This window comes from Ailuropoda melanoleuca, chromosome 15 (genome assembly GCF_002007445.2).
Source record: "Ailuropoda melanoleuca isolate Jingjing chromosome 15, ASM200744v2, whole genome shotgun sequence".
Taxonomy (NCBI): domain Eukaryota; kingdom Metazoa; phylum Chordata; class Mammalia; order Carnivora; family Ursidae; genus Ailuropoda; species Ailuropoda melanoleuca.
This window is the reverse complement of record NC_048232.1, coordinates 25,022,502-25,046,186: the sequence shown is the minus strand read 5'-3', so window position 1 is coordinate 25,046,186 and position 23,685 is coordinate 25,022,502. Positions and strand designations below refer to the sequence as shown.

At 38.0% G+C, this 23,685-nt stretch overlaps 1 protein-coding gene across 3 annotated transcripts in view; it reads left to right on the top strand.

Moving 5' to 3' along the window:
- The window catches only part of MPP7 (membrane palmitoylated protein 7), a 297,751-nt gene that overhangs the window by 197,110 nt on the left and 76,956 nt on the right, over positions 1 to 23,685 (top strand). For all 3 annotated transcript variants that reach the window (XM_034643997.1, XM_034643996.1, XM_011230637.2), the window contains 5 exons: positions 17,430 to 17,511; positions 18,084 to 18,169; positions 21,265 to 21,339; positions 21,783 to 21,979; positions 22,457 to 22,521. In XM_034643997.1, coding sequence (XP_034499888.1) covers positions 17,430 to 17,511; positions 18,084 to 18,169; positions 21,265 to 21,339; positions 21,783 to 21,979; positions 22,457 to 22,521 — 505 coding nt within the window. The remainder of the gene's footprint in view (positions 1 to 17,429; positions 17,512 to 18,083; positions 18,170 to 21,264; positions 21,340 to 21,782; positions 21,980 to 22,456; positions 22,522 to 23,685) is intronic.

Below are 23,685 nucleotides of genomic sequence, written 5' to 3'. Positions count from 1 at the left end.
TAATCTTAAAGTGCTTTCCAGAGAGGCAGGAAACTTTTCAACTTTTCCCAGGGATGGAGACACTGGCAGGTGGCACACTTGTGACCTTATCTAGCTTGTTAAAGTTAGTGAGGGTGGGAGTCATTTGGGAACTATTCCTCTAATGTGCTAGAGTTGGGGGATGTGCCCAGCTGAGAATCCTGCCAACCCCCACACTACAATTGTGCATCCCAGCTGGGTCAGGCAACAGCCCTGCCCACCCCTTTGTCACAGTGTAGCCTTGTGCCACTCAGTGCAGCCATGCATTACAGCCAGGCTGGGCACTAGCCCTGCACACCGCTGCATCACTCACATACCCCTGCCACAGCAGAGAGATTCATGCATCCCATACAGGGGATGCTTCTTGAACACGTAGCTCTGGTCAGAGGGGATTGAGTTTCTGGGCCATATGACATCTCCTTTGAAAGGTCGTCAGTCCTTCAATACTCGGAGAGGTGATTGATTTACCTAGTACATAGAAACAAACAGGCAACAATGAGACATAGGAAAATGTTGCAAATGAAACAGGACAAAAATTAGAAAACGACATTGATGAAATGGAGATCAGCAATGTGTCTGATAAAGAATTCAAAGTAGTGGTCATAAAGGTGCTCACTGAACTCAGAAGAGTGGATGAACACTGTGAGATCCTCAACAAAGAGAAAATATAACAAAATTCCAAACAGAAGGTACAGAGCTGAACAATACAGTAACTGAACTGAAAAATACACTAGAGCAGTTCAACAGCTGGATGAAGCCAAAGATCAGATCAGCACGCTGGAAGAAAAGGCAATAGAAGTCACCCGACAGAGCAGCAAAAACGAAAAAAAAGAATGAAAAAAAATGAAGATAATTTAAGGAGCCTTTGAATCAACATCAAGTGGAATAACATTCACATTATAGGGTTCCAAATACAAGATAGACAGGGCCAGAAAACTTACTTGAAGAAATAATGGCTGAAGACTTTTCTAATCTAGAGAAGAAAATAGACTTACAGGTCCACAAAGCCCAGAGAGTTCCAGATAAGAAGAACCCAAAGAGATCCATACCAGGACACATTATAATTAAAATGTTAAAAGAGAGAATCTTAAAAGCTGCAAGAGAAAAGCAACTTACTGTATCAAGGAAACCCTGATAGTTTTATATCAGCAGATTTTTCAGCAGAAACTTTGCAGGCCAGAAGAGAGTGGCATGACTTATTTGAAGTACCGAAAGAGGAAAACCGCTAACCTAGAAGTCTCTACTGGTAAGTTTAGTACTCAGATTTGAAGGAGAGATTAAAAAGTTTTAGAGATAAGCAAAAGCAGAAGTGGTTCATCATCATTAAACTGGCTCTATCAGACATGTTAAGGGGACTTCTCTAAACTGAAAAAGAAATGGCACTAATTAATAAGAAAGCATATGAAAGTAAAAAATGTCACTGAAAAAGGCAAATATACAGTAAAGATACTGTATCAACCACTAATAAGGCAAGTGTGAAAGTCAAAATTAAAAAATAGTAAAATTAAATAAACTACAGTAATTAGTTAATGGAGGCACAAAATAAAGTGTAAAGTATTACATAAGCATAAAACATGGGAGGCAAGAAGAAAAAATGTAAAGTTGTGGAATATATTCACTTAAGTCACTATCAACTCAAAACAGACCATTTTATACACAGGAAGTTATAGGTGATCACAAAGCAAAATTTATACTAAATGCACAAAAGAAAATGAGAAAGGAATCTAAACAATATAAAAAGAAGGCATTGATCCAGAAGGGAAGAGAGAGAAAAGAAGAACAGGTAGGAACTATGAAAACAGCCAGAAAACAATGAACAAAATGGCAGTAAATGTGTACCTATCAATGATTACTTTAAATGAACGAAATATTCCAGTCAAAAGACACAAGCTGGTTAAATGGATAAAAAATAAGAAGACACATCTATATGCTCCCTATAAGAGACTCACTTCAGAAGTAAAGACATACATAAACTGAAAGTGAAAGAATGGAGAAAGATATTCCATGCAAATGGAAACAAAAAGCTGGCGTAGCTACACTTATAAAAGACAAAATAGACTTTAAAACAAAAACTGTAGTAATAAACAAGAAAGGGCATTACATAATGAAAAGGTCAACCCAACAAGAAGACCTAACATTTGTAAATATATATGCACCAAATATAGAGACACCAAGGCATATAAAGCAAATATTACAGACTTAAAGGGAGAAATTGACAGTAATTCAGTAACAGTAGGGGACTTAAACACCCCACTTACATCAATGGATATGTCATCCAAACAGAAAGTCCATGAGGAAACAGTGGCTTGAACAATACATTAGACCAGGTGGACTTGATAGATACATACATCCAAAAAGAACAGAATATGCATTCTTCTCAAGTGCACATGGAACATTCTCCAGGATAGATCACGTTAGGCTACAAAACTGGTCTCAATAAATTCAAGAAGATGAAATATCAAGCATCTTCTCCACCCACAATGGTATAAAACCAGAAATCAATTAAAAGGAGAAAATTAGGAAAACCCCCAANAAGAAAATTGGGAAAACCCCGATAATATAGAGATCAAACAACATGCTACTGGACAATCGGTGGGTCATTGAAGAAATCAAAGAAGAAATTAAGAAGTACCTAGGGACAGAAATGAAAATAGGAACACCACAAACCAAAATTTTTGAAATCAGCAGAAGTGGTAGTAAAAGGGAAATTCATAGCAATACAAGCCTACCTCAAGTAAATCTCAATCTAATCATACACAAAAAGAAAGCCCAAAATTAGTAAAAGGAAAGAAATAGTGAAGATCAGGGCAGAAATAAATGAAAGAGACAAAACAATAGAAAAGGTCAATGAAACTAAGAGCTGATTCTTTGAAAAGATAAAGCAAGTTGACAACCCTTTAGCCAGACTCATCAAGAAAAAGAGACAGGATTCAAGTAAAATCAGAAACGAAAGAGAAGTTAAAACTGAAACCAAAGAAATACAAAGAATCATGAGACTGAACATTTATACACCAACATATTGGACAACCTAGAAGAAATGGATAAATTCCTAGAAACATAATTTTCCAAGACCAAGTCATAAAGAAATAGAAAATCTGAATAGACCAATTACTAGCAAGGATATTGAATTAATAATCAGAATTACCCAACAAACAAAACCCCAGGACCAGATGGCTTCACAGATGAATTTTATCAAACATTCAAAGATTTAATACATATCCTTTTAAAATTCTTAAAAAATTAATGGGGAGGGAGCACTTTGTTAGTTTTGAAACACTACCCTGACACCAAAACCAGACAAGAATACCACATATACAACAGAAAGTCACAGGCCAATATCATTGATGTCACTGATGAAAAAATTATTGGCAAAATATTAGCAAACTGAATTCAATAATACATTAAACAGGACATAAGCCATGATCAAGTTCAGAGCTCTGGATCAAGTCCAAAGATCCAAGGATGGATCAGTGCCCACAGATCAATCAGCATGACATACCACATTAACAAAATGAAGGATAAAAATCATGTGATCTTAATAGATGCAGAAAAATCATTTGACAAAATTCAACATCCATTCATATCCAAACTCAACCAAGTGAATAAAGATAATAAAGGCCATATATGACACACCCACAGCTAACATCATACTCAGTGGTAAAAAGTGGACAGTTTTTCCTCTAAGATCAGAAACAAGAAGAGGATTGCACACTCTTGCCATTTATTATTCAACACAGTGCTGGAGGTCCTAGCAACAGCAATTAAGCAAGAAAAAGAAATAGAAGGCATCCAAGGAAGGAAGAACTATAAAATTATCACTATTTGCAGTTGACACAATACTATATAAAGAAAATCCAAAAGACTCCACCAAAAATGTTAGAACTAATAAATGGATTTAATAAAGTAGGAGGATACAAAATTAACATAACAGAAATCTGTGGTGTTTCCGTATGTGAATAATGAATTATCGGAAAGAGGAATTAAGAAAACAGTCTCATTTAGAACTGCACCAAAAAAAATAAAATACCTAGGAATAAATTTAACCAAGGAGGTGAAAGATCTGTACACTGAAAACTAGGACATTGATGAAAGAAATTGAAGAAGACAGAAATAAATGGGAAGATAGTCCATGCTCATGGAGGGAAGAATTAATTTTGTTAAAATGTCCATACTACCCCAAAGCAATCTACAGATTCAGTTCAGTCCCTCTCAAAATTCCAACGGCATTTTTCTTGGAGCAAGAACAAATAATTCTAAAATCTGTATGGAACCACAGAAGATGCCAAATAGCCAAAGTAATCTTGAGAAAGAAGAACAAAGTTTGAGGCATCATATTCCTTGATTTCAAATTATAGTACAAAGCTATAGTAGTCAAAACAGTTTGGTATGGGCATAAAAACACACACACTGATCAGTGGAATCGAAGTGAGAGCCCAAAATTAAACCCACTCATTTACAATGGACAATTAATTTACAACAAAAGAGCCAATAACACACAATGGAGAAAGAATTTTCAATAAATGTTGTTGGGAAAAACTGGACAGCCACAGGCAGAAGAATGAAACTTGACCACTGTCTTGCACTATATGCAAAAATTAACTCATAATGCATTAAAGACTTGAATGTAAGACCTGAAACTGTAAAATTCTAGAAAAAGAAAACATAGGTGGTAAGCTCCTCAACGTGTGTCTTAGAAATATTTTTGTAGATCTGACTCCAAAGGCAAGGGAAACAAAAATAAACAGATTAGACTACATTAAACTTCTGCTCAGCAAAAGAAATCATTGAAATTAAAGGATAATCTACTGAAAAGATTTTTGCAAATCATATATCTGATAAGGGATTAATTTTCAAAATATATCAAGAACTTCTACAACTCAAAAAAACCCAAAAAACAAAAAACAACTCAATTAAAAAATGGGCAGGGGATCTGAATAGACACTATTCCAAAGAAGGCATCCAGATGGCCAATAGGCACATGAAAGGATGCTCAGCATCACTAATTNTGAGAAAAGTATTAAGATTTCAGAAGTCATTGCAACCTTGGAATATGAAATCAGGGAAGGGGAATTACTTGTCTTGAACTTTTTTTCATCCAAATGTATAATTAGTGTATTATTTTTAATTTGACAGTTATTGTAAAATAGGATTATTGGATGAATAAACTTAAAGTTTAAAAAATGAACTAGTTAGAAAAGTAGAAAATAGTCGTTTTCAACAAGCTTGTCATTTTATATTTGTCAAATGTCATTTGTCATTTTGGAGAGATTATTGGCAAAGCCACAACCACCAAAGGGGTAGGGAGTGGGGGGAGAAGCAGAAACTGAGAGAAGATTGAGTCTAAGGAATCCTTAGGAGAATGAATCCAGGCAGTTAAGAATCAAATAGTTAAGATGAGGGAAGCCAAGCTGAAATAAAATTCTAGAGATTGGGTGGTCAGTAAATTGTTGGCAAATGATTCAGGAGGAAAGGCTATAAGATTTAGCAGCCAAGGGGTTTGTTTATCAGTGTTATTTAAGAATGTAATTTTGGGGGGCACCTGGGTGCCTCAGTCATTAAGCGTCTGCCTTCGGCTCAGGGCGTGATCCTGGTGTTCTGGGATCGAGCCCCACATCAGGCTCTTCCGCTGGGAGACTGCTTCTTCCTCTCCCACTTCCCCTGCTTGTGTTCCCTCTCTTGCTGGCTGTCTCTATCTCTGTCAAATGAATAAATAAAATCTTAAAAAAAAAAAAAAAGAATGTAATTTGGGGGGCGCCTGGGTGGCTTAGTTGGTTAAGCATCTGATTCTTGATTTCAGCTCAGGTGATGGTCTCAGGGTCCTGGGATTGTGCCATGCGTCAGGCTCTGTGCTCAGGAGGGAGTCTGCTTGAGGATTCTGTCCTTCTCCCTCTGCTCCTCCCCTGCTCGCTCACTCCTGTCACGCACATTCTCTCTCTCAAATAAATAAATAAACCAAGCTTGCATTAGAAGACCTAAGTGGGAGGCATTATGCTGTCACTTACTTGCTGTGTGTCCTTACAGGAACAAGTCACTTAGCCTCTCAGCCTGAGGTTCCTTCTTAGATCATCACGAGATATGCCTCTTCAAGAGTGTTTTGAATATCAACTAGCATAATGTATTTGAAATCCTTTGTACGTTTTTATGCATTATGCACACATTATGTAAATGTTACACAGAATGATGATAAGGTAGGAGTTCTAGATGACAGTTGTTGAAGGAGAGGCCCATTTCCAGGGAAAAGGGTCAGTGAGCACAGATGATGTAGGTATTTGCCATAGAAAGGTGAGAGGGAGATAATTTGAGGGGAGGGATGGATGAATGAATGGAGAAAAGGAGAGAGAAATACTGGCCAAGATGCAGAGAGCAGAGCTATCCTCCCTCCCTGTGAATTTGGAATAATTTGTATCTGTTGTATCCAGAAATAATTAATAATAAATACTAATTTTTAGGCAACCTTAAGAAAATGACATTCTATTAGTGAGTGAGTGGATTATGATCTGGATTTTCAGTTTCTAGCTTGGGTTGTCCTTGTTTCTTTTGGAACCATGGTGCTCGAACTTTGGTGTTCTAAGAATTGCCTGAGGTGCTTACTTAAAATGCAGACTTCACAGCCTCTATCCCCCGGACAGTCTGCATCAGTAGGTTTCAAGTGGGGCCTGGGAATCTAGATTTTTTAAAAAATGTCTCCGATATTCTTGATGCAAATGTTTGGTATATGATACTTGAAACCACTTTGATTTCAAGGGTTCAGCCTGAAATCACCTGTTACACCAGCTGAAGGAGGAGAGGAGGTCTTAGAATATGGGCAGTATTGTAGGAGATGCAGTTTTCATGTAGGACATCATATAGCCTGCTCTCAGCGGTCCTCTTTTGTAAACCATTTTACAGCAGTAACAAGACAAATTTAAGCAGAATTTTAACTTCTCAGTCTAACCTGCAGTTTTCTCTATGTTTTGTCAAAATCACATAGAATAATGGGGTGCCTGGGTGGCTCAGTTGGTTTAGTGTCCAGCTCTTGAGTTCGGCTCAGGTCATGATCACAGGGTCATGAGATCGAGCCCTACATTGGGCTCCATGCTGAACATGGAGCCTGCTGGAGATTCTATCTCTCCCTCTGCCCCTCCCCTGCTTGTGTGCATGTTCTCTCTCTCTCTCAAAAATCACATAGAATAAACTCAATGATATAAGAAAATATGTAAGTACTAAAACATCAGGTACAATTTTAATTCATTTTGCCTTTGCCATCTGTGCCATAGGACTGTAGACTTTTATGTAATATGACATGTAATGTGCTCTAGTTAATTGAGTTTTTATCTTATTTTCATGCAAGTATGTTCCACTAAGAATACCTCAAAGAATTGTGATAATAGGGGTTTGGAAAGCAGTATGGAAGTAGAAATCTTTAAGAACAAAGGGATCAAAACAAGGATTGAGTCAAGGGCTGGTATTATGTAGAGAGTGAGAGATTGTTTTTCGGGGTCCATAGTTCAGCTTCCAGGGACAGGCAGAATCAATCACTTCTGTTTCAAGATTCCTGTCTGTAGCAGAGAACCCTTCAGCATCCGAGCGCTCTTCTTTACCTACACATTCTAGAAATGACTTCATCCAGCCCCTGGCTTTAAAAATCATCTGTGTGTCAGTGACTCCCGGGTCTATTTTTCTTCCAGATCTTTTTTCTGAGTTTTAAATTTGTATGTCCGTCTGTGTACTTGATATCTCCATTGGAATGTCTAATGGACATCTCAGTCTTGACATGTCCAAAAGTAAACTGATCTTGTCCCCAAATCCATTCCCCTTCTAGGATTCCTCCTCTTAGTGGATTACAATCCCATCTTCCTTATTGCTCAGCCAAAAACCAGTCAATCTTTGATACCTTTCTTCTTTCATGTCCCATTTCCAGCCCACTGGGACTTCTTTTGGCTCTACCAATAATATATCTGGACTATTGATCACTTCTGCCTGTCAGATCCAAGCCTCCTTCATTACCCTGGAGTATTTTAACCACCTCCAGTTTGTTTCCTTGCTTTAGCCCTTACATTCCTTCACCCTTAACACAGCAGGTGGAGTGAGTCTGTTAGATTATAGCACTTCTGCTGTTCAGCTTTTCCTTGTTTCATTCAAAATAAAATCCAGAGCCCTCACAAGGATCTCCATGATCTGGCTCTCTGTTAACCATCTGTCCTCAGCTCCTACTGCTTCTCCCTTTTTACTTTACTCCAGCCACACTGCCTTTTTTGCTCTTCCTTGATCATTCTGTTCATAGCCCCATCTCAGCACCTTTGTGCTATTTTCATCTATTCTTTCCCTTTGGCTAACTCCTTCATCTCCTTTTTTTTTTTTTTAAAGAGAGGGAGAGGGGAGTGGTAGAGAGAGAGGGAGAGAGAAATCTTAAGCTCCACGATCAGCACAAAGCCCCTTGCAGGGCTCCATCTCACAACGCTGAGATCATGACCTGAGTGGTGGACCCAGACACCCTCTCCTTCATCTGCTTTTTCTTTTTCTTTACTCAATCATCTTCTCATTGAGGTGTGTCTTTACACTGTCTTTATGTTGTCTTTCTTCTACCTGCCCTGGCGCTTTCGATCTTTCTCACCCTGCCCTCTCTCATACCCAGAGTGTTTACCACTTTCTAACACACTGTATATCTCATGATTTCATCCTTTGTTTATTGTCCTTCTCCCTTGTTAGATGTAAGCTCCACGAGGGGGCAGGAGTGCTTAGTTTGTTTCACCACTGTATTACAAGCTCTTAGAACAGAACCTGGCACAGAGTACGTTCTCAATAAATATTTGTCAACTTTATTGAGTCACAGAGTAAGTCAAAAGGACTAGCAGTAAGGGGTGCCTGGGTGGCTCAGTTAGTAAAGTGTCTGCCTTTGGCTCAGGTCATGATCCCGGGGTCCTGGGATTGAGCCCTGCATCGGGCTTCCTCTTAGCAGGGAGGCTGCTTCTCCCTCTGACCCTTCCCTTGCTTGTGTGTGCTCTTTTTCTCTCTCAAGTAAATAAATAAAATCTTAAAAAAAAAAAAAAAGGACTAGCAGTAAGCAGAACAAACTGAACGGTCCTACATTGAAAAATAATATAATTCATAGTGAAGAAAGAGATGTATTCCAGTTACCTAATTCTATGTTACAAACCACCCAAATTTTGTGGCTGAAACAGTAACATATTATTATATTTCATAGTTTTAGAGGTTGGATAGGCTCAGTGGGTGGTTCTTTCTTAGAGTCCCTCACATGTACAGTTAGATGGTGGCCGAGACCGGAGTCATCTGTGAATTTCATTCCTATGACTGATGTCTGGCCTGGGATGGCTGGAAGGTTGGCGGCTGATCGGCCATCTCTTTCTAGGTGGTACCTCCATATGGCTGGTGTGGGCTTCCTCACAGCATGGCAGGAATCACAATTTCTTATGGTATCTGACTTCCCAGAGAGGAAGTATTTCAAGAGGCCCAGGAGGCAGCTGCAAGTCTTCTCATAGCCTTAGATGCCTTAAAGCCATTTTTACCACTCGATATGGCAATATGGCATGCACATGTATTAAAGGAAGGAATTGTTGATCTCCATCATAGATAAACTAATTTATGAGTAAAAGGTTATAGAAAGATGCAGGGTAAGCAGTACTGAATAATAGTTAAGATTAAAAATAAGCAATTCTGATGAGTTTGCCTTAGGTAAGTCCTGACTTTACTGCACACTAATTTTCTGATCTTAGACAAATTGTAACCATTTGTGATTACTTTCTCATCTATAAAATATGGATAAATAGAGACTTGGGTTCACGATGGCAGTGTAGGAAGATCCTGGACTCCCTCCCTCCCATGTATACAACAAACATACAACTGCTTATAGAATAATTTGAAAAAGACCGGAAAACTAGATGAACAGAGCCTCCACAACAAAGGGCAGAAAGGACAGCATTGAGATGGTTAGGGGAGGAAGAGACACCATCTTGCCAAAAATAACCCACTGTACATTGAACGATCCACAGTCAAGGAGCCTCTCAAAAATATGGAAGTTTTCCCTGAGTGAGGGCTTTGTGTATTGGGCACCCAAAACCCTTAGATCCTGAATGAGAGAGAGGAGTCCCCTAAATGCCAGACTTTTGAAAACCAACAGGGATTATATTCAGGAAAACCATGGAACTATAGGGAATGGAGAACTTGCTCTTAAGGGCTCATGTGCAGACTCACTCACCCAGGGACACAGCACAAAAACTCCAATTTGCAAAGCAACTAGACCAGATGTGAAGAAGACCCACTTACTAATCTTAAAGTGCTTTCCAGAGAGGCAGGAAACTTTTCAACTTTTCCCAGGGATGGAGACACTGGCAGGTGGCACACTTGTGACCTTATCTAGCTTGTTAAAGTTAGTGAGGGTGGGAGTCATTTGGGAACTATTCCTCTAATGTGCTAGAGTTGGGGGATGTGCCCAGCTGAGAATCCTGCCAACCCCCACACTACAATTGTGCATCCCAGCTGGGTCAGGCAACAGCCCTGCCCACCCCTTTGTCACAGTGTAGCTTTGTGCCACTCAGTGCAGCCATGCATTACAGCCAGGCTGGGCACTAGCCCTGCACACCGCTGCATCACTCACATACCCCTGCCACAGCAGAGAGATTCATGCATCCCATACAGGGGATGCTTCTTGAACACGTAGCTCTGGTCAGAGGGGATTGAGTTTCTGGGCCATATGACATCTCCTTTGAAAGGTCGTCAGTCCTTCAATACTCGGAGAGGTGATTGATTTACCTAGTACATAGAAACAAACAGGCAACAATGAGACATAGGAAAATGTTGCAAATGAAACAGGACAAAAATTAGAAAACGACATTGATGAAATGGAGATCAGCAATGTGTCTGATAAAGAATTCAAAGTAGTGGTCATAAAGGTGCTCACTGAACTCAGAAGAGTGGATGAACACTGTGAGATCCTCAACAAAGAGAAAATATAACAAAATTCCAAACAGAAGGTACAGAGCTGAACAATACAGTAACTGAACTGAAAAATACACTAGAGCAGTTCAACAGCTGGATGAAGCCAAAGATCAGATCAGCACGCTGGAAGAAAAGGCAATAGAAGTCACCCGACAGAGCAGCAAAAACGAAAAAAAAGAATGAAAAAAAATGAAGATAATTTAAGGAGCCTTTGAATCAACATCAAGTGGAATAACATTCACATTATAGGGTTCCAAATACAAGATAGACAGGGCCAGAAAACTTACTTGAAGAAATAATGGCTGAAGACTTTTCTAATCTAGAGAAGAAAATAGACTTACAGGTCCACAAAGCCCAGAGAGTTCCAGATAAGAAGAACCCAAAGAGATCCATACCAGGACACATTATAATTAAAATGTTAAAAGAGAGAATCTTAAAAGCTGCAAGAGAAAAGCAACTTACTGTATCAAGGAAACCCTGATAGTTTTATATCAGCAGATTTTTCAGCAGAAACTTTGCAGGCCAGAAGAGGAGTGGCATGACTTATTTGAAGTACCGAAAGAGGAAAACCGCTAACCTAGAAGTCTCTACTGGTAAGTTTAGTACTCAGATTTGAAGGAGAGATTAAAAAGTTTTAGAGATAAGCAAAAGCAGAAGTGGTTCATCATCATTAAACTGGCTCTATCAGACATGTTAAGGGGACTTCTCTAAACTGAAAAAGAAATGGCACTAATTAATAAGAAAGCATATGAAAGTAAAAAATGTCACTGAAAAAGGCAAATATACAGTAAAGATACTGTATCAACCACTAATAAGGCAAGTGTGAAAGTCAAAATTAAAAAATAGTAAAATTAAATAAACTACAGTAATTAGTTAATGGAGGCACAAAATAAAGTGTAAAGTATTACATAAGCATAAAACATGGGAGGCAAGAAGAAAAAATGTAAAGTTGTGGAATATATTCACTTAAGTCACTATCAACTCAAAACAGACCATTTTATACACAGGAAGTTATAGGTGATCACAAAGCAAAATTTATACTAAATGCACAAAAGAAAATGAGAAAGGAATCTAAACAATATAAAAAGAAGGCATTGATCCAGAAGGGAAGAGAGAGAAAAGAAGAACAGGTAGGAACTATGAAAACAGCCAGAAAACAATGAACAAAATGGCAGTAAATGTGTACCTATCAATGATTACTTTAAATGAACGAAATATTCCAGTCAAAAGACACAAGCTGGTTAAATGGATAAAAAATAAGAAGACACATCTATATGCTCCCTATAAGAGACTCACTTCAGAAGTAAAGACATACATAAACTGAAAGTGAAAGAATGGAGAAAGATATTCCATGCAAATGGAAACAAAAAGCTGGCGTAGCTACACTTATAAAAGACAAAATAGACTTTAAAACAAAAACTGTAGTAATAAACAAGAAAGGGCATTACATAATGAAAAGGTCAACCCAACAAGAAGACCTAACATTTGTAAATATATATGCACCAAATATAGAGACACCAAGGCATATAAAGCAAATATTACAGACTTAAAGGGAGAAATTGACAGTAATTCAGTAACAGTAGGGGACTTAAACACCCCACTTACATCAATGGATATGTCATCCAAACAGAAAGTCCATGAGGAAACAGTGGCTTGAACAATACATTAGACCAGGTGGACTTGATAGATACATACATCCAAAAAGAACAGAATATGCATTCTTCTCAAGTGCACATGGAACATTCTCCAGGATAGATCACGTTAGGCTACAAAACTGGTCTCAATAAATTCAAGAAGATGAAATATCAAGCATCTTCTCCACCCACAATGGTATAAAACCAGAAATCAATTAAAAGGAGAAAATTAGGAAAACCCCCAAAATATAGAGATCAAACAACATGCTACTGGACAATCGGTGGGTCATTGAAGAAATCAAAGAAGAAATTAAGAAGTACCTAGGGACAGAAATGAAAATAGGAACACCACAAACCAAAATTTTTGAAATCAGCAGAAGTGGTAGTAAAAGGGAAATTCATAGCAATACAAGCCTACCTCAAGTAAATCTCAATCTAATCATACACAAAAAGAAAGCCCAAAATTAGTAAAAGGAAAGAAATAGTGAAGATCAGGGCAGAAATAAATGAAAGAGACAAAACAATAGAAAAGGTCAATGAAACTAAGAGCTGATTCTTTGAAAAGATAAAGCAAGTTGACAACCCTTTAGCCAGACTCATCAAGAAAAAGAGACAGGATTCAAGTAAAATCAGAAACGAAAGAGAAGTTAAAACTGAAACCAAAGAAATACAAAGAATCATGAGACTGAACATTTATACACCAACATATTGGACAACCTAGAAGAAATGGATAAATTCCTAGAAACATAATTTTCCAAGACCAAGTCATAAAGAAATAGAAAATCTGAATAGACCAATTACTAGCAAGGATATTGAATTAATAATCAGAATTACCCAACAAACAAAACCCCAGGACCAGATGGCTTCACAGATGAATTTTATCAAACATTCAAAGATTTAATACATATCCTTTTAAAATTCTTAAAAAATTAATGGGGAGGGAGCACTTTGTTAGTTTTGAAACACTACCCTGACACCAAAACCAGACAAGAATACCACATATACAACAGAAAGTCACAGGCCAATATCATTGATGTCACTGATGAAAAAATTATTGGCAAAATATTAGCAAACTGAATTCAATAATACATTAAACAGGACATAAGCCATGATCAAGTTCAGAGCTCTGGATCAAGTCCAAAGATCCAAGGATGGATCAGTGCCCACAGATCAATCAGCATGACATACCACATTAACAAAATGAAGGATAAAAATCATGTGATCTTAATAGATGCAGAAAAATCATTTGACAAAATTCAACATCCATTCATATCCAAACTCAACCAAGTGAATAAAGATAATAAAGGCCATATATGACACACCCACAGCTAACATCATACTCAGTGGTAAAAAGTGGACAGTTTTTCCTCTAAGATCAGAAACAAGAAGAGGATTGCACACTCTTGCCATTTATTATTCAACACAGTGCTGGAGGTCCTAGCAACAGCAATTAAGCAAGAAAAAGAAATAGAAGGCATCCAAGGAAGGAAGAACTATAAAATTATCACTATTTGCAGTTGACACAATACTATATAAAGAAAATCCAAAAGACTCCACCAAAAATGTTAGAACTAATAAATGGATTTAATAAAGTAGGAGGATACAAAATTAACATAACAGAAATCTGTGGTGTTTCCGTATGTGAATAATGAATTATCGGAAAGAGGAATTAAGAAAACAGTCTCATTTAGAACTGCACCAAAAAAAATAAAATACCTAGGAATAAATTTAACCAAGGAGGTGAAAGATCTGTACACTGAAAACTAGGACATTGATGAAAGAAATTGAAGAAGACAGAAATAAATGGGAAGATAGTCCATGCTCATGGAGGGAAGAATTAATTTTGTTAAAATGTCCATACTACCCCAAAGCAATCTACAGATTCAGTTCAGTCCCTCTCAAAATTCCAACGGCATTTTTCTTGGAGCAAGAACAAATAATTCTAAAATCTGTATGGAACCACAGAAGATGCCAAATAGCCAAAGTAATCTTGAGAAAGAAGAACAAAGTTTGAGGCATCATATTCCTTGATTTCAAATTATAGTACAAAGCTATAGTAGTCAAAACAGTTTGGTATGGGCATAAAAACACACACACTGATCAGTGGAATCGAAGTGAGAGCCCAAAATTAAACCCACTCATTTACAATGGACAATTAATTTACAACAAAAGAGCCAATAACACACAATGGAGAAAGAATTTTCAATAAATGTTGTTGGGAAAAACTGGACAGCCACAGGCAGAAGAATGAAACTTGACCACTGTCTTGCACTATATGCAAAAATTAACTCATAATGCATTAAAGACTTGAATGTAAGACCTGAAACTGTAAAATTCTAGAAAAAGAAAACATAGGTGGTAAGCTCCTCAACGTGTGTCTTAGAAATATTTTTGTAGATCTGACTCCAAAGGCAAGGGAAACAAAAATAAACAGATTAGACTACATTAAACTTCTGCTCAGCAAAAGAAATCATTGAAATTAAAGGATAATCTACTGAAAAGATTTTTGCAAATCATATATCTGATAAGGGATTAATTTTCAAAATATATCAAGAACTTCTACAACTCAAAAAAACCCAAAAAACAAAAAACAACTCAATTAAAAAATGGGCAGGGGATCTGAATAGACACTATTCCAAAGAAGGCATCCAGATGGCCAATAGGCACATGAAAGGATGCTCAGCATCACTAATTATTAGGGAAATGCAAATCAAAACTGCATTTGACACGTCACCTCTCGTCAGTTAGAATCGGTATTTCAAAAAGACAAGATATAACAAGTTTGATGAGGATGTAGAGAAAAGGGAACCCTTGTACACTGTTAATGGGAATTTAAATTAGTCCAGCCACTATGAAAAACAGCGTGGAGACTTCTCCATACTGTTAAAAAATTAAGACTAGAACTACTATGTGATCCATCCATTCCACTTCTGGCTGTTTATCTAAAGAATATAAAAATACTGACTTGAAAAGATACATGCCCTGGGCTCCTGGGTGGCTCATTTGGTTAAGCATCTGCCTTCAGCTCAGGTCATGATTTCGGGGTCCTGGGATTGAGTCCTGCATCGGGCCCCCTGCTCAGAGGAGTCTGCTTCTCCCTCTACTCCTCCCCGCTGCTCGTGATCTCTCTCTTCTCTCTGTTTCTCTCTCTCTCTCTAATAAATGAAGTCTTCAAAAAAAAAAAAGAAAAAAAAGAAAAGCTATACGCCCCCCTGTATTCATTGTAGCATTGTATACAATGGCCAAGACCTGGAAAGAACCCAGATGTCCACTGGTAGATGAATAGGTGAAGAAGATGTGGTGTGTGTCTCTCTCTGTGTGTGTGTGTGTGTGTGTGTGTGTGTGTGTATATATATGATGGAATATTACTCTGCCATTAAAAACGAATGAAATCTTACCATTTGTGACAACACGGATAGACCTTGAAGGTGTTATACTAAGTGAAAGAAGTTAGAGGGTGACAAATACCATATAATTTTATTCAAATGTGAAATCTAGAAAAAAACAAATGAAAAAACAAAATGAACTCATAGATACAGACCACCAGAAGGTTGGTGGGGGGACGAAATGAGTGAATGGGATCAATCATATGTGATGGGTGGTAACTAGACTCGTAGTGGTGATCTCTGTACTGCATACAGATGTCGAATTGTAATGGTGTATACCTGAAAGTCATATAATGTTACATACCAAGTTTACCTCAATTAGAAAAAGAAAAAATATTGGGGGGGGAGAACACTCTAAAAAATGGGTAATTAATCTTAAATTGGGTCCCCAGACCCTTCTGCCATTAGGCATACTTTAATGGGGAGGTTCGAAATATTGTTAAGGCAAATGAAAGTTTATGTAACCACACTACTTATTACAAATGTATTCCTAATTTTGTTTACATATCTATTTTTTAATGATACACACGTGTTTATTGACGTATGAGAAAAATTCCACTTTCGTTTTCAGGGTGAATTCTGCCACCACCTAACGTGCATCTTTTTAGCTGTGTGATGCCGTTGTAGGATGCTTGCCTGCACCAATGCCAGTTTCTTAGAAGGAAAGTCATAAAAAGGTGTCCAAAGTAACCATTTGTCCCTGATGTTCTTATAAAGCAGCATTCAGTTAATTTGCTTCTGAACATCCATAAATGAACAATTTCTGGACTCTTTTTGAAATTGTTTCCTAATCTTATGCCAGAACGTTCGTTCTCTTTGTACTAAGTACAGGCCTGGTACATAAAGGCCTTAGAGTAACAGATCTTTCTTCCATTAGTTTATCTTAGCATTAGGTAAGGAATATGACTGATTTTGGAGTTTAAGTCTTTTTTTTTCTTTCTTTCTTTGTCATTATGGCTGAGTTCCTTTACCGTCATGGCGTAATAAAGGATCACTAAAGTAAAAGCCAGATAACCTGGATTTTAGTTTTCTAATTTATGTAAGATTTTTGTGTTCACTTAATCTCAGTCTAGCCCACCTTCTTCATGGGGTCTTATAAAGACAACGTGAGATGAGCAAATGCTGTCAAGGGGCAAAAACAAATCCTATTCAGGTACAAGGTATTTACAATGGAAAGAAGATATTTGTATTTTTCATTGTGTTGAAGAGGTTAAGGATTTGAAAAAGCCTTAAATGGTGCTGAAAAGCGTAGATGATGTGTCTGATAGAAAATCTGTCCCAAGTCAGGAGTGTTTGTAAGCCAAGGGGCTTGATGTCTGTTTCTTCTGCCTCGTACCTTTAATCTTTTGTAATTGTTTTCACTTTTTCCAGATAAGTGTCCCTATTTCTGCTCCCTTTCCTACCACCCAATGCACACACCTTTACCCACAAGTACTTTTTTTGTTTTCCTTCAAAGGGAGCTACGATTAAGAAAGATGAGCAGACTGGAGCCATCGTTGTGGCCAGAATCATGAGAGGGGGAGCTGCGGATAGAAGTGGTAAGGATTAAAAAAAAAAAAAAAAAAAAGTGGTAAGGGTTTCAACCCTAGGCGCGTGGACAAGTCATGGTGCATTTCATGGGCGACATTTCCAGCATGTAATTAAGTGGGTAACAATCTTTTGATGTAATACATCAAACAATAAGATACTTTTCTCTGGGTTGAACTGTGGGAACCTATTGAAATAAATGATACATCTGCCTCTACTTTACAGTCTCAGTCTCCATGGGCTTCCAAAGTTATATTAAAATCTGTTTCAAGTGTTTCTGATTTGAAAACTACTACTGCAAGTGTGCAGCCTTTGAAACAAAATAAAAATTCATTTATTAGATGAAAATAATATACATTTCTAGACAAAGACTGGGATGCTGATGTCATTTCCTTGCCAGTATTATAGCATGGTGGTCTTTGATTCATTGCTATTTAGAGGCACAGAATCTGAAACCTGAGAAGCCTAAAGATCTCCTCGAATGTATTAAGGGAACCAAACGATGCTATGAGTATGGACACGATTGCAAATTACAGTTCTTTTGTAGGTAACTCTGCTAATTTACAAATTTGCTACTTCTCAGGTCTTATTCATGTTGGTGATGAACTTAGGGAAGTGAATGGGATTCCAGTGGAGGATAAAAGGCCTGAGGAAATAATTAAGATTTTGGTAAGTTGAAAATGTATTTTAAAATTGCAGTAAAACATGAAATTGCATCAGTATGTTTCAGACTTGGTTACAAATACAGGATTTGGATTTAGCTGTCCAGAGTTGTAATCCCAGCTTCATTACTTAATCCCTGTGTGTCCTTGGAAAATACCTTAATCTTTGCATTGCCTCAGTGTTTTCATTTACAAAATGAAAATAAGAAGAGGTAAATACCTCACTGCAGTGTTTTGAGGATTAAATGAGCTAATGTATCGGAAGAGTTTAGTACAGGACCTGTCCCAAATAGGTCCTTAAGAGATGGCTTCTACTCTGTTATTCGTGATGCATTTTTCTTTTCCCTTCTCCCATCGACATGGCCAGACTGTAGGCTGTGCTTTCGTATCTAAAACAGTGAAACTAATTTAGATGTCGTGTGAGATCTAAAACGAACAAAATAATTTTAGGCCTCGACAGTATTCATTCTCCAGTTCATTTGTAAGGATAAAATGAGGGAGACTGTCTCTGTTAACATATGAAAACATAAGCATACAGAAATAGAGTTTGGTATCTTCAAAAAGACCCTTGTATATATGAAAATTTAGTATATGATTAAGATGGCATTTTAAATCCATGGGAAAACAGTGAAGTCATTTCATAAATGGTACTGGATAAATTGATGATTCAGTTATAAAGAATAACATCAGGCCCTGTTTTACACTACACCCAAAACAAATCCCAACGAATTAAATATTTTTAAAAAATCAAAGATAAAGGGAGACTTTTTAAACTTGATGTGAAGTTCAAATAGAAAAATAACTGATACGATTGCAAGAATTAAAAAACTTTCTATATCGAAAAAGATGCCATATGTAACTTGAAAGACACATGACGCTTAGGAAAAATATTGCCCATATATATGATAGAAGGTATTTTAACATGTAGAGTTCCTAAAAACCAAGAGAAAAAATATTTATAGAAAAATTAACAAAAGAAAACATGTCTGAAAACTTGGATTCAGGGATTTGAAAGCCTGATAACAGCTACATCAGCAGATTCTAGGCACGTAGTTCTACTCATGTGTTCCCAGTGGTGGGATGAATTTAGTAGATCCTTTTGAGATGGCTGTCTGAAACCATCAAAACTTTAAATTTGCCTACCCTTTAATCAAGACATCAGTTGTTGGGGATTAACGCCATAGGAAATAATTCGTCAAATGTATTATATAAGCAAGATTGTAAAAACTATTTAGAAATAGCAAGAGGGGCGCCTGGGTGGCACAGCGGTTAAGCGTCTGCCTTCGGCTCAGGGCGTGATCCCGGCGTTCTGGGATCGAGCCACATCAGGCTCCTCCGCTGTGAGCCTGCTTCTTCCTCTCCCACTCCCCCTGCTTGTGTTCCCTCTCTCACTGGCTGTCTCTATCTCTGTCGAATGAATAAAAACCTTTAAAAAAAAAAAAAAAGAAATAGCAAGAAGGTTGCATTCATGATTCATCCACGTGATGGCAATCACAATGGCTGATAGACCTATGTGACTTAGTAATACTAGTAATTTTTACAGTTTTTGAGCCCTTAATGACACTGTTCTAAGGGCTTTACATACATTCACACAAACATACACGCACGTCCAGTGGGAAGAGATCAGAGAGAACTTGCTTTCTCTCTGCCTATGCAGTTCTGTATTACATGAATTCTTAATAAGATTTGTCAGTTGTTTTATGATAAGTAATAACAGTGATATTACCGGTTTGAAATCACTCCTGCTGTAAAATTTTCGGATATTTATACTGTTAAAGCCCCATTTCACTTGAGTCTCTGTCTGTATTGGAGCTGCTTCCTTAACATTTCCAAGAGCTGATTCTATGCAGCTTTTCCCACCTGGGCTTTCAGGGACTTCACACTGGTAAATGGAAGTTGGCTGTGGTCCATGGACTTTGGCAAACAATACAAATCAGGGCCTCCCCCCCTCCCCAGAACAGAGCCCTGGTTTACGATGATGTGCCTCAGAGATACCTACCCATTCTCCTTTCTCTCTCCCTCTCTCTCTCTCTCTTTCCTTCTTCCTTCCTTTCCTATCTGCCTGATCCCATCTTCCTCTTTTCTTTCCTCCCTCCTGCCTCTCAAATATGTGCCAGGTACTTAGTGTTTTCATGGAGCTTAGAATTTAGCAGGGGAAACAGATATTAAGAGATAATTGTATAAGTGATTACTTCGTACGGTTATGAGAAATGCTAGAAAGACAGAAACAGAGAAAGACATGAGAGTAGATGAAAGGGAGATCTGCTCTGGTCTGAGATGGTCAGAATAGAACCGCATATATTGTCATCGCTTGCTTTAATTAAATTAATAGGTACTTAGTCTTTTCATGTTTTAATTAATCTATTACATTTGGTGTTTTACTCACTAACCAGAATATAATAGCAGTGAATGTTCTTCTTTCTCTGCTGAGCATTGTAGCTAATGTGTGTGTGTGTGTGTGTGTGTGTGTGTGTGTGTGTGTGTAGTGAATTATTTATTTTGTTCCTAAAAAGGTGGATGTCGATGCTTGAATGTATCGTCTGAGTCTTGCACATCGTCTCTACTGCTGTCTCTGTAAGGCACCCTGCATGTTCTGCGTTTCTGTTTTGAAGTAGCTCAACATGGATGGAATACAGCCACCGGCATTTAAAAAGTGCACAGGAGTTGGGGCGCCTGGGTGGCTCAGTCATTAAGCATCTTCCTTCGGCTCAGGGCGTGATCCTGGTGTTCTGGGATCGAGCCCCACATCAGGCTCCTCCGCTGGGAGCCTGTTTCTTCCTCTCCCACTCCCCCTGCTTGTGTTCCCTCTCTCGCTGGCTGTCTCTCTGTCAAATAAATAAATAAAATCTTAAAAAATAAATAAAAAAAACCAAAAGTGCACAGGAGGTAAAAGTGGATTTAGTGTTTTTTAACTTATTTGACAAACTTGAGTGCTTTCTCATATTGCAGGAATTTCTACAAAAATAGTTTTCTCAGTTTGGTTTATCGAAGGGGAGAAACGCCAAGCTTATACATTTTCAGAATCATTCCATTTTCTACCTATTTTGCCTGCCTTCTCCTTGGCTCTAGAAGTTCTCTGATAAGTCTTTCCTCTGTTATCAGGCTCAGTCTCAGGGAGCAATTACATTTAAGATTATACCCAGCATCAAAGAGGAGGCGCCATCCAAAGAAGGCAAGGTAATCATTCCTTAAAAACCTTTTTTGTTGGTTTTGGCGGTGGGGGCACTAATGTTTCCTCATCTAATACATACCCTCTTTGTCACAATAAGTTCATTTTCATAATCCTTTTTAAAAAATCATTCTTTTTAGGGGGGGAATGCCTGGCTGGCTCAGTCTGTTAAGCATCTGCCTTGGGCTCTGGTTGTGATCCCAGGGTCCTGGGATCAAGTCCTGCATCGGGCTCCTTGCTCAGCAGGGGAGCCTGCTTCTCCCTCTGCCTGCTGCTCCCCCTGCTTGTGCTCTCTCTCTCTCTCTCTGACAAACAAATAAAACCTTTAAAAAAAATTTAAAAAAAATAAAAATTATTCTTTTTTTAAAGTTACCCTCAAATCGGAGAAGAATATGGGCCCTTTCACAGTTATTTTTTATCTTTATTCCTTTTAAATGAAACTCTCTTCCAGATGTTTATCAAAGCCCTCTTTGACTATGACCCTCATGAGGATAAAGCAATTCCATGTAAGGAAGCTGGGCTTTCTTTCAAGAAGGGAGATATTCTTCAGATTATGAGCCAAGATGATTCAACATGGTGGCAAGCAAAGCACGCGGGTGATGCCAACCCCAGGGCAGGCCTGATTCCCTCAAAGCATTTCCAGGAAAGGTGAGCTCCTGGCATGCAAGAATGGTCTCTCTTCAAATGACCTTTTGTTCTCTGCAAAATATCACTGGAGGAGAGTCGTGATAAAATGAGCACTAAAACCTTGCTTTAGAATCCTTTATCCCTCAGGTTTGGATTTCTGTTGTGTCTAACTAAGGATGAATAATGACCAAAAATAATAGGACAAGACCAGGTCATATTCGGTTTTTGTTATGAAGCAAATGGAAAAATAGCACATTAATATCTCAAACTGTATTGATGTGAAAGATGGGGGGAAAAAAGAAGAGTGATTTTGGAGTGTGGATGATTTATAAAAATTTGAAAGTAGAGGATTTATCTTTTAATTCGAATAGATTGCATTGTGTTCATTTTTTTCCCCTGCCTTTTTTTTTTTTCCTTGGGACTTTTAATATTTTGGTGTTATATTAATCTTGGATCTGTACTGAAAATTGATAGGCATTGACCTTCTTTTTCCCCCAGGAGATTGGCTCTGAGACGACCAGAAATATTAGTTCAGCCCTTGAAAGTTTCCAACAGGAAATCATGTAAGTTTGTTAATAAAAATGCAGAGTAACCAAATCTTGCTGTTTATTTTTGACTATTAAAGCAGGTGTTTGTGGGAGAACGAGAGCTCGTAGTGCCTTGTGATAGCTTTTGGATCATCATTTCATGGCAACCAAACAAGTAAGAAGCTGACACAGTATTGAAGTGAATCTTTTGAAGAAAGGGGTGTTTGCGGTTGTCTGTAATAAGCCCATGACTCACACTTTAAGAAACTAACTAGCAACACTACTTTCCTTGACTTCTGAACGTAGGTGTTTTTATAAATGTAACCTCAAATGCAACTCTTTTATTTCTCCAAAGCTAGAAGATTTGGGTAAGACACTTCTTGGTAAAATTAGGGGGAGAAAATCTACCACTTTGTTGGGCACAAAGGCAATTGAGCCTAAGAACAGTTCTTGTTCTTCTTAACTCCTTGCTTATCCAGAAATCATAGTAACTCTGACCTTTAACTTGCCTGTTTGGAGTGGTTACAAGACTAGATTAAACCAAAATAAGAGCAGGAAAGGATGAGGCAGGATTGCTGAAAAAAAGATCGTGTGGATTTGGGTACGTTCTTTTTCTCCCTTCATACTCCCCTCCTCTCGCTGCTCTTTTACTCCCCACCCCCTCACCCCTGTCAAGTCCCCATCCCATAAATGTCCTACTTCATCTCCTCTAAACGTTTCATGGTTCTAGGTATTTTAAGAGTAAAAAAAGCCTTTTGTTTTCAGCATAGAGATTGTACGTTAAAAGGCGAAATGCACAAATAAATGGTCCTGGAATTTTACACCAACATCTGGTTTTAGTATTGTTGCATTTTTCACATCTCCTGTTATTTCTGTCAGTTTGTAGACGCGTATAGCCCAGGAATTACATTATAAGAGAGCCAAACTACAGTCGAGTATAAATCTCACAAGCAAGCAAATACTTCCAAGTGGAGCCCTGATTCAAAAGCCTGCTTGTTCTTGCTCCGTTAAGTCTGGGTAGAAGGAAAACACACTTGTCATAGAATGCCACATGGATTGTGACATCAGAAAGTGTACAGTTTAACCAGAAGGTTGCATCGTTTTTAAGTGCGATGAATTTTCGCCGGCAGGGGCTCCGAGGCAGCCACCTGACTTGCGCTCGGAGGGATTTCTAAACGGGGGGCCTGCACACTTCTAATA